This window comes from Myotis brandtii, unplaced genomic scaffold, assembly GCF_000412655.1.
Source record: "Myotis brandtii unplaced genomic scaffold, ASM41265v1 scaffold547, whole genome shotgun sequence".
Classification (NCBI taxonomy): Eukaryota; Metazoa; Chordata; class Mammalia; order Chiroptera; family Vespertilionidae; genus Myotis; species Myotis brandtii.
Window position 1 is genome coordinate 1,584,403 of NW_005370024.1, and position 11,309 is coordinate 1,595,711.

Here is an 11,309-nt window from a genome sequence, read left to right on the forward strand (position 1 = left end):
GCGGTGGGCTTCCCAGCAGCCCGGGGGGTAGGCCGCTTCCGCCGCTGTCCCGCCCCCCGTCACCACTGCCCCCGTAGTCCCCGCGGCCGTTTTGGGGGCTCCCCGGTCCCTTGGCAAACACCCACCCACCCATCCATCTTCCGAACCTCACGCTTGCTTCCTGGCTCCGGGGGACGCTTCTCCAACCACCCCCGGTTCAGCTAAGCCCCAGCTTTTCACTGGTTGGATGTGGGAGAAAACCCAGGTTTCTCGGCTTAGGAACGAGCGAGCCTTCCCCTCGTCGTCGGTGGTTATTTTTTCGTTGCAACTTTTTATTGCCCCGAGGTCTTACGCCTTGTAGGTGTTGGAATTCTTTACGTGGGCTCGGGTGTAAGGGGCCTCGGAAAAAGTTGGTTTTTGGACTCTTAATGGGGTGAGCACAAGCTGAGCAAGCACTGTTGTGGAGGTGGTTCAGGGCCTTTTGCTAATGATTTTAAAACAATAGTAAGAATCCTCGTTTTTTGTTTTTGTTTTTGTCAATTTACATTGGGCAAAGTCCATGTGGATATCCTGAAAACGTGGGGGCAGTTATGTTTCGCGTAAGAAATGAACCAAATTAAAAAACAAGCCATTTCAACTATTGTTTAAGCACAGAAATCAACTCTTATGAATGTTTAGAAGTTACGTAGCATGAGGCAGAAGAACCCCCGTTACGAGAGGAGTTCTCGCAGCCCCGTGAAGCGGTTGGAGGATGCCAGCGTGTTCCTTGCTAGGCCACACTCAAAACCAACCACTTCAAGGGCGCCCGCAACCATCCTTCCCTTCCCTTCATTTTGAAAATTAAAAAAAACCAAAACACCTGATTCAGATATAGGTATGAACACCAAGGTATTCTGGGACAGTGCTTGTCAACCTTGGTTGCTTGTGAGGACCACCCCAAAAGCTGCTAAAAATTCTGATGCCTGAACCAGTAAAATCAGGATCCAGGCACCAGATGTACAATCATGTGCACGTACTGACTTCCGTGTACTAGTAGGAGGAACTGCATGTGCTACCTCGGTCCCGTAAGATGATAATGTAACTGAAAGATTCCTGTGGCCCAGTGACATTGCAGTCTGTGTGCCCAGCGCATGACTCACGCGTTGGTGGTGATGCCCGGCCAGTTGAGTGAAAGCATGGCGCGTGGAATTCCGCGCAGGACATAGTACTTGATGATAACAGACGACTCTGTTGCTGGTTTCTGTATTTATTATACTATGCTTTTTATTGTTTTGGTGTTTTTTTTTCTCTCTCGAGTGTACTTTTTCTGCTTGTAAAGACAGTTTGCTGTATGTCATGTCATGGCACATCTCTTGACTGCATTATTTTCTCTTGTGCTTGATTTAATCTTCGGTTTTGTACAGTAACATGCTGTACAGGTTTGTAGCCCAGGAGCAATAGGCTACATACCATGTAGCCTAGGTGTCTAGGAGGCCATACTTAGATGGTATCTAGCTTGGTGTTCCCACAACAATGAAACCGCTTAACGATGAAGTTCTCAGAATGTAGCCCAGTCGTTAAGGGGCACGTGATTGTATAATGTTAAGCTCCTAGGTGAGTCCAGTGTGCAGCCAAGGGTGAGAACTGCTGCTTATCCAGGAGAAGCATCAAGAATGGGTTAGTCGTTAGGTAAGCTGAGTAACAAACCCCTGATTTTTTTGAGTTAGCTTACTTCATGTTTTTAGCTTCTCTGACAGTATCCTTTAATTGCAGCAAAGAAAAAAAAAATGGGTTTTTTACTTTCTCAAAAATCAAAAAGGAAACGTTAGTGAGGACTAGTGGATTCTGAAGTCTTCTCCATTTTAGATTTGGGGAGATGTAGTCCAGGGATCACCAGAAATGGTGATGAAAATTTTTGTGCATGTGTACATTTCCCTCGGAGGTTTGTGGCCTTCATTGGATTTCTAAATGCTTGCTACTCTACTAAAATAATTAGGAATCCCAAATTTATTTAATTATATACTAGACTAACCAGCCTTATTTTAAAATTTTAAAAAGTTAATCACTAGTTTTGTATGTCATTACCTGGTGATTGAGAACACTAGAACAAATTTGAAAATTATAGAGCCATTTCTAAAAAAATATTTGAGTCAAATAAGATTCTTTTTAATTAAATGTTCCTCTTGCAATAACTAAAAAACATTTTTTTTTTTGTTAATCCTGACCCAAGGATATTATTTCCATTGATTTTTAGAGAGAGTGGAAGGGAGAGGGAGACACAGAGAGAGACATCAATGTGAGAGAGACGCATAGATTGGTTGCCTCCTGCACACGCCCGGGGCCAGGGATCAAGCCTGCGACCCAGGCACGAGGTATGTGCTCTTTACTGGAATCAAACCTGTGACCCTTCAGTCTGCAGGCCAATGCTCTATCTACTGAGCCAAACTGGCTAGGGTGGAAGCATTTTCAATTTGATATAGCATAAGTGAAAATCATCACCAATTCCAAACTAATTACAGGTAGTTAATGAGATTGCTGTATATAGTCATCAAGAAGATTAACAGTCCAATTTTCTGACCTATGGATCAGAGACCAAGGTGATTTGGGGACGGGGGAGGAGTGGCTACATAAGAATTCTACATCCGGATTTCTTCTTGATGCTAATAGTTAATGGAACTCTCCTAGGACATTTTTTGGGAACTATCTTGGAAAAAAATAAGTTTTTTATAATGGCTGAATAGACTATTTGTTTTTACTCATTTGCAAACCCAAGTTTTGCCTTCACCATCTTTTGGTTTCATAGACCAGGGATATCCAACCCAAACAGCCTACATTAAAACTTTACAAAATGAGAACTAGTTTTTATACTCAAACTAAAAAGATACAAAGCATGTTATTTCACTGTATTTTTTAAAAATATATTTTTATTGATTTCAGAGAGGAAGGGAGAGGGAGAGAGAGATTGAAACATCAATGATGAGAGAGAATCATCGGTCGGCTGCCTCTCGCACATCCCCTACTGAGGACTGAGCCTGCAACCCGGGCATGTGCCCCTGACCAGAATCGAACCTGGGACCCTTCAGACCACAGGCTGATGCTCTATCCATTGAGCCAAACCAGCTTGGGCTTTCACTGTATTCTTAATGTTGACTCTGCCCAGTAATTATAAAGAAGCAGCTAGGTCGGACTTGTAGGCCTAGGTTAGCTAGACCAAGTTTACATAAGCATCTAGTGATAGATCCAAATGAGAACCCAAGTCAGGATCATGAGTCCTAGTTTAATTTTCTGTGTATGAAATCAGAGTATATTCCTAGAAAATATTTTTGGTAACAGTTTTTTATGAAATCTTTTTGCTAATTTACTGACCTTCCCAATTGGGATAATTTTAGTGAACATTTGCATCGACTGACATTCTTTTTCCAGTTTATTCGAATTCTTCAGTCTTTCCTCTAATCCTCAGAATTTAACAACATTAATTCTACCAGTGAGCGTTGAGTTTCTTCTGTCAGTTGGCTGTATAGTAACTTGTGTTGGCGATGTGAGATGAGATCCTAATTCTTAAGGAATTTACCCTCAAACCTTTATGGTAGGATGGAAATCCAAATGCAGAATAGAGGGAGCCAAGAGGTATATGGTCAGCTGTACATTAACGTGTTGGGGCTGGTCTTAGAGTCTCTTCAGACTGGTTTCTGAGAACAAAGTAGGTGGTCACGGTTTAGGATATGCATGGGACAGAGATTCCCAGGCTTACACATAAGCCAGTTATAAAAAATTCACGTGGAGGCTTTATGGAGTGCCCAAGTTTTTCAGGTATGAATATTAAAAGTGTCATCTACTTTATCATTTTATAAAGAAAGAACAATTTATGACCAAAGCAACTAAGGAGGAAGTAAGCTCAGAATAATTTGAACAGATTATTTTTTAAAATTAAACGAATACTAGTATAGCTTTATGAAGAATTCCTTTAGTTTTCCTTGTTTTTCTATTTCTTTGCATACTTGTAAAAACTTATTGACTGGCATTGAGAAGATTGGTTTATTTGAGAGAATGTTGAATTAAGAGCTAGGAGAGGAAGGAAACGGGTATTCAGTGAGTTCTTACTACATGCTTATGTTATTTCTTTAAATCCTCACAAGAGCTCTGTGAGACAAGTATTATCCCTCATTTAAAGATGAAGAAATGGACTTAGTGGTTAAGTAACTTACCCAACTCACTCAACTAGTAATTAGGGGAGCCTGGATTTTAATCTTAGGATTTCTCTCCCTTCTGAAGCCCATGTTTTTTTGCATTACCTTACTGATTCTGCTGTTTATTATGAGCTGTATGGTTTTATGCAAAACATTTTCCTGGTGAACCAGTTTTTTTTTCTATTTGTAGAGTTAGTTTGACCAGAGATAGTTGGGTTTCTTCATGGCGTGTAAATCTCCCTTGACTAAAAGTAAGCATTGTATGGCTGAGTAGACAAAAAGTAAAACCTAATTTGGGGTAATAATAGTGTTTGGGTTTTGTTGTTATTTTCATATCTACTTTTGAACTTATTATCTAGTATTTAAGTGACACACTTTTCAAATCAATTTGAAGCCAGGCTCTTAGATTTTAGGTTGTAGAGTGCCTGAGACAGAGTCAGTTCTCAATTTTTAAGATAAGGGAGATACCATGTTACTGGTTGTTACTATTTGTTTATTTATGTGTACTGTGTTCTACATAGGGTCTTTGTTGAATTTGCTAGGCATCAGAGTATACAAGTTTATAGGTCACTTAGGAACTTTTATAGCCTACTATGGAACATTGTTTTTCAAAGTGTATCCTATGACCCGGTTGTGGGTCATTAAGTCAATTTTGTGGGTCAGAAACAGCATTAAAACATGAAATGGAAAAGTAAATATTAGAGTACATCACAGGTTAGGGAAATATTGTTTGCTGAAATTTTTTGAAATGTTTGTGATGTGTGTGTGTGTAGATTGCAGTGTATTTCATACTAAGGATAATAATTAAACATTTAAAAAACACTACTTTAAAGCAGCATTTCTCAAATGTAGCATTATTGACGTTTTGGGCCAGATGATTCTTTGTTGTGGTGGCTGTCCTGTAGGATGTTTAGCCCTATCCCAGACTTTTACCCACTAGAGGTCAGTATCACTTCTGCAGTGGTGACAATCCAGAAATGTCTCTGGACTTTGCCTGGTAGCTCCTGGGAGGCAAAGTCAACTCCCTAGGGAGAACTTTTGCTTTAGAGCTGGCATTCTTTTTAACTATTGGATCTGAAAAGATAGCTTTATGATTGGGACTAACATTGTATCTTGTGGAAAGAACATAGATTTTAGAATAATAGAGATTTATCTCTGTTTTGTTGTCTACTACCTGTCTGGTTTGGGTTAAGTTATTTTCTCCGAGCCTTAGGTTTTTCACTTATACAATGGGAAATATAACTTTCTATGATTGTTTTAAGATAATACCTAAAAGTACTTTGTATAATATTTAGCACAGCATAGGCCTCAATATGTCCCAGATGTTATTAGTGTATGGGTTATTTTTTTTCTCAATCAAGCCTATATGCTTGAATAACTTTACAGAGGCAAACAAAATTTTTAAAAAAACCAACTCATAAACAATTTTATAAAAGTTAAATCGTTTATGTACTGGTTATTTTTTTAAGTGCTAAATTTACTGACTTTAGTATCAGTTTTAAAAGTTATTTTCAAGTGGAAAAAAACTAACTTGGGTAGTTTCAATAATAGTTTTGAACTAACTATAGAAATAACAGAAAAGCCCAAGTAAGGCTTACATATATTACAGTCTGTGTTCTTTAAATATATTATTAAATTTCATAAGAACCCTATGTGGTAGTTAATATTATTAGCCTTATTTTACAGATGAAGAAACCGAGGCACAGAGCAATTTGATGGCTTTTGCTGACAGAGATGGATTCATACTTAAGCAATCTGGCTCTAGCAGTGGTTCTCAACCTTCCTAATGCCGCGACCCTTTAATATAGTTCCTCATGTTGTGGTGACCCCCAACCATAAAATTATTTTTGTTGCTATTTCATAACTGTAATTTTGCTACTGTTATGAATCATAATGTAAATATCTGATATGCAGGATGTATTTTCATTGTTCTCGACCCACAGGTTGAGAATCGCTGCTCCAGAGTCAGCACTTTAACCACTATGCTGGATTGACTCTACATATAAAATGAAGTACTTTTATATATGTGACTTGGTTTCAGTCTGGATCCTGCACCTGGGCTTTACCTTAGTTGGTGTTTAAATCTGAAAGATTTTCTAATAGGTCACTGAGAATATATGCAGAATTCCTGCATCTCTTTTTAAGATATTACTTTTCTTAACTCACATGAGGACATTTTTTTTCCTTAATCGAGTTGAGAGAGAGGGGAATGCCATGGGGGCTAGGGGAGTGAAAGAGAAACATGGATTTGTTGTTCCACTTATTTATGCTTTCATTGGTTGATTCTTGTATGTGCCCTGACCTGGGATTGAACCCGCAACCTTGCATATCAGGATGACACTCTAACCAACGGACCTACCTGGCCAGGGCCTAGGACATTTTTTACCTTTAAAAAAAAAAATTTATTGATTTTAGAGAGGAAGAGAGAGGGAGAGAGAGGAACTCAACAATAAGAATCATTGATTGGCTGCCTTCTACATGCCCCCCACTGGGGGTCAAGAGGGCAACCCAGGCATGTGCCCTGCCCAAGAATTGAACTGTGACCTCCTGGTTCATAGGTCGATGCTCAACCACTGAGCCACACCGGTGGGGCATTTTTTACTTTTTTTTTTGCCATGCTTTTCTTATTTTTAAAACTTTTATAGCCATTATTAATGTTTTCTTTTGATTTATCTCTTATTTCTACTAACTTACTTTAAATTTTTAAAAAATAAAGTGACACATGATAGTATTTGCTGAAATTAGACACTAGTGAATTTTGTAGTCATCTTATGCGACATTTCTTGGGATAAAAGTCTGCAGTTGTTTTTGTGTGGCTCAGAAGGTATTGTTTGAAAAAATTAAAATAATATTTTAGGATGTGAAAATTATATGAAAATTAAATTAAGTCCATAAATAAAGTTCTTTTGGAATACAGCCACATTCATTTGTATGACTATTTTTGTATTACAACAGCTGAATTGCTTTGCAAAACTTAAAATATTTGCTGCTTGGCCCTTCACAAAAAAAGTTGCCAACCCCTTTTCTAGATAATTTACTTACTTATTGTGGTTACTATTCATTGTCTTATTTCCCTTCACATACATTATAGAATGTAAGCCCTATTAAGGCAGAGATGTCGTTTTGTGTTAACTGAGGTATCCCAAGTATCAGAAATAATAGCTGGCTCATGGTAGCTACTCATTAAATGTCTGAATAGAGTGAAAAAAATGCATGAATTTATAAAGTTGAATGATTAATTTTCAAAATAATGATAGCTAACATTTACTAAGCACTAATTCATTTTAGTTTCACTTGTGAAGTATACGTGCCATTATTATTATCATTTAACACCAAAAAGACACTAAAACATGGAGGGAGAAAATTAATTTACAGTTACCCAGCTAAATAAATGGTAGAACTGGGATCCGATCTTAGACTGACCATAGGTCTGGTTTTCTATAAATTACTCTTAATACCTAACCCATACTTCCTTTTACAGAAGCTAAATTAATTTTCTTGTGTATTGGAGTATTTGTATTTAGCATATGTATAGACTAATGGAATTTTGGGTTTGGCGGGAATCTAGTCTAATCCCTTTTATTTAAAGAAACTAAATTTAATCAAGTTAACCAAGTATAAGAGAGCTATTTTGCTATGTACAAACTACATAAGAATGCATTTCAATATGTCTTATTGGTGCATATTTACATGTATTTATTATGCCTTTCTTTTTAAATTTTATTCAGCTTTCTAAAACCAACTTTTCCAACAACAATGATTTCCGTGCTCTTCTGCAGTCTCTGTATGCTACTTTTAAGGAGTTCAAAATGCATGAGCAGATTGAAAATGAATACATTATTGGTTTGCTTCAACAACGCAGCCAGACGATTTATAATGTACATTCTGACAACAAACTCTCTGAGATGCTTAGCCTCTTTGAAAAGGGACTGAAGAATGTTAAGGTGAGTTGTAAAAATGGATATTTTACTATCACAACTTGTGTCATTTTCTGGTATGTCATTGGTAAAAATTATTAGCATTTTATAGTAAATGATGTTTTGTTACAGAAAATAAAATTTTTGACACTTGTTAATAACTGTAAGGAAGACTTTACTCTGGGTTATTGTAGTGAGTTTCAACTCTGAATATAACATGAACAAGTGGACCTTTGTAGCTAAAAGCAGGGTGGGGGCAGGAAAATGTATAAAGTTTTAAGAGAATAATACATTGGGTAGAATATTAGGAAGCAATTGAATAAATTAGTTGGAAAAAAAAAGAGATTAGAGAGAACACCAAAGGGATAAAATATGCCCACATTTTGAAAGTTCATTATTTTATAAATTTTTCACATTTTAAGTTTAGAGGGCTGATATAGAAGTGATAGAAATAAGTTACAGGGTGATGTGATCTTAATTCATATGAGGAGGAACTTTTTAGCAATTGTTTGGACTTACAATGATTTACTGTAGTGAAAGATGTAGTGAACTCTCCTTGCCTTTAGAAGTTGATACCTGTCTTTGGAAATATATATGGTCTTCTGTAGGATAATGTAGCATGTATTTTGAATTGCTTAGTGGAAGATACACTAGATGACCTTATTCAACCTTTTTCATCTCCTGGCACACATAAACTAATTACTAAAATTCTGTGGCACACCAAAAAATATAAAATAGGTATAAGTTTGATTCATTCATACTGGATGGCTCTTATTTGTGTTGGCTATTGTTATTTTTTATTTGACAATCTAAGGCAGCGGTTCTCAACCTGTGGGTCACGACCCCTTTGGCTGTCGAACGACCCTTTCACAGGGGTTGCCTAAGACAATCCTGCATTTCAGAATATTTACATTACAATTCATAACAGTAGCAACATTACAGTTATGAAGTAGCAACAAAAATAATTTTATGGTTGGGTCACAACATGAGGAACTGTATTTAAAGGGCCAGAAGGTTGAGAACCAATGATCTAAGGGAAAAGAGGTCAGTGCCTCTGACTAAATAGTCAGGTATTGCATGGTTTAAAAATTGTTGGGGCACACCAGTTGAAAATTACTGTCTTAAAGGGATTCTGTAATGGCAAGAGTCCCGTAGGCTCCTATGGACTACTTGGAGATATATTAAGAAAACTGACACAGAAATTATATAAATATATACATTAGAAATCAATAGAAGTTTTGAGCAAATACTTGCTATTTTTAGACCTTTTATGGCATTTAAAAAAAGAAATATGAGATCCCATTACTAAAGGAATTCAAGGTTCAGGATGGCCTTAAGACATCTTTTATACTAAGAAAGTACAGAGACCGCTTTGCTATTTGTTTGTGCTTTTAAAAAAATTTTTTAAAGGTTTTATATTGCATTTTAAACTAACTTCTTAGGACCAGGTACGGTGGAAATAATGAAGCAGAATTTTTGCAGATTACTTATTTTGTTTGTTTCTAGAATGAATATGAGCAGTTGAATTATGAGAAACAGCTGAAAGAGAGATTGGAGGCATTTACAAGAGATTTTCTTCCTCATATGAAAGAAGAAGAGGAGGTAAACATAATTTTTCCTCCTTGTGATTTTGACTTATAAATTTTTAAAAATGTTATTTTGGGCTTGTTCTACCTCTCAGAGCACGCGTATGCCTTTTCTTCCACCTTTTCTTCTTTCAGGCGTGTTACCTTTGCCTTTCCCTCTCCTAAGCTCCTAGGACTCTTATTCTGCCTCTGTAACTTGTTTTCTGAGCCTACGCATTCCTGCTGGCTCACTTCTATTACTTCTGTGATTTTCCAAATAAACTTTCTTTTATATTTTGAAAGATAGATAGATAGATAGATAGATAAATAAATAAATAAATAAATGTTATTTTGCTTTTGATTCTTCAAAATAATACATTAGAACACTAGAGAAAAAGGCAATCTTTTTTTTAAACCTCAGAAAGGTTGTTGCTTTTCATTAAATGAATTATTTAATTCATTTATTCAGTATTTATTTTCTTATGCAGATGGCACTATGTTGAATGTTCATAACTTTTTTTGTCACCCTAATGTATTTTCAGAACCTTTAGAGGATTCTTTAAACTCTTCCTGTATTTCCAGGCTAATAAAGAATTTTTAGGGTTCTTTTTTTAGTAGTGGATTTTAGTAATTAAAAGATGGTGTTAAACTTATCAATCTTTTATGCCTCGTGTATATGTATTAGGATATCACTGAATGGAAGAGCAAAATATTTTCTCATTCTCTTCTTTCTCTGAAGTGGGATGGGTACACTCTTCTTTGAGCACACCCTCGCCCCCCTTTCCTTAGGCGTGCGCTTTGCTTTTTCTAGCCTAAGCTGTAAGGATCCTGATGAGCCTGCACCCAGGGAAGCACTGGGCGGTGGCAGCTGGTTCTGGGCTTACCCTCTGATCCTGTCTCCAGGGGCCCTTCCTTTGCCTCACTGTTTCAAGCTTTGATAAACTTACTCTTACTTAAAAACAAAAACAAAAAACAACCAAAGTGGGATGAATATCAGGGTAAGGAATAGAGAAAATATTTGATAAAGAACTGGCTTCTTACTCATCTGTAAATTAGTTATTATGGTGATTCTTAACTATAGTTTCACCTTATAATCAAACTAGAGGCCTGGTGCACAAAAATTTGTGCACTTGGGGGTGGGGGGCCCCTTAGCCCGGCCTGTGCCCTCTCGCAGTCTGGGACCCCCTCAGTGGATGACCACCTGCTGGCTTAGGCCTGCTCCCTGGGGATTGGGCCTAAGGTGGCAATCAGACATCCCTCTGGCAGCCCGGCAGCCCTCGGGGGTTGTCCACTTGCCAGCGGGGAGCAGGCCTAAGCTGCAGTCGGACATCCTTAGCGCTGCTGAGGAGGCAGGAGAGGCTCCCACCACCACTGCTGTACTGGCAGCCATCAGCCTGGCTTGTGGCTGAGCAGAGTTCCCCTATGTGGGAGTGCACTGACCACCAGAGGGCAGCTCCTGCATTGAGCATCTGCCCCCTGGTGGTCAGTGTGTGTCATAGTGACCAGTCATTCCCAGTCTTTCTGCTGTTAGGGTCAGTTTGCATATTACCCTTTTACTATATAGGATAGAGGCCTGGTGCATGGGTGGGGGCTGGCTGGTTTGCCCTGAAGGGTGTCCCAGATCAGGGTGGGGGTCCCGCTTGGGTGCCTGGCCAGCCTGGGTGAGGGGCTGATGGCTGTTT

General features: G+C 38.0%; 1 protein-coding gene across 4 annotated transcripts in view; it reads left to right on the plus strand.

Annotated features, from left to right (window-relative positions):
• The window catches only part of FBXL5 (F-box and leucine-rich repeat protein 5), a 52,391-nt gene that overhangs the window by 20,580 nt on the left and 20,502 nt on the right, over positions 1-11,309 (plus strand). For 2 of the 4 annotated variants that reach the window (XM_014549318.1, XM_014549316.1), the window contains 2 exons: positions 7,874-8,089; positions 9,569-9,664. In XM_014549318.1, coding sequence (XP_014404804.1) covers positions 7,955-8,089; positions 9,569-9,664 — 231 coding nt within the window. In that variant the 5' untranslated portion in view covers positions 7,874-7,954. Of the gene's footprint in view, positions 1-460; positions 1,222-7,873; positions 8,090-9,568; positions 9,665-11,309 lie in introns of those variants that run through there. The other 2 variants (XM_014549317.1, XM_014549315.1) reach the window with 2 other exon arrangements.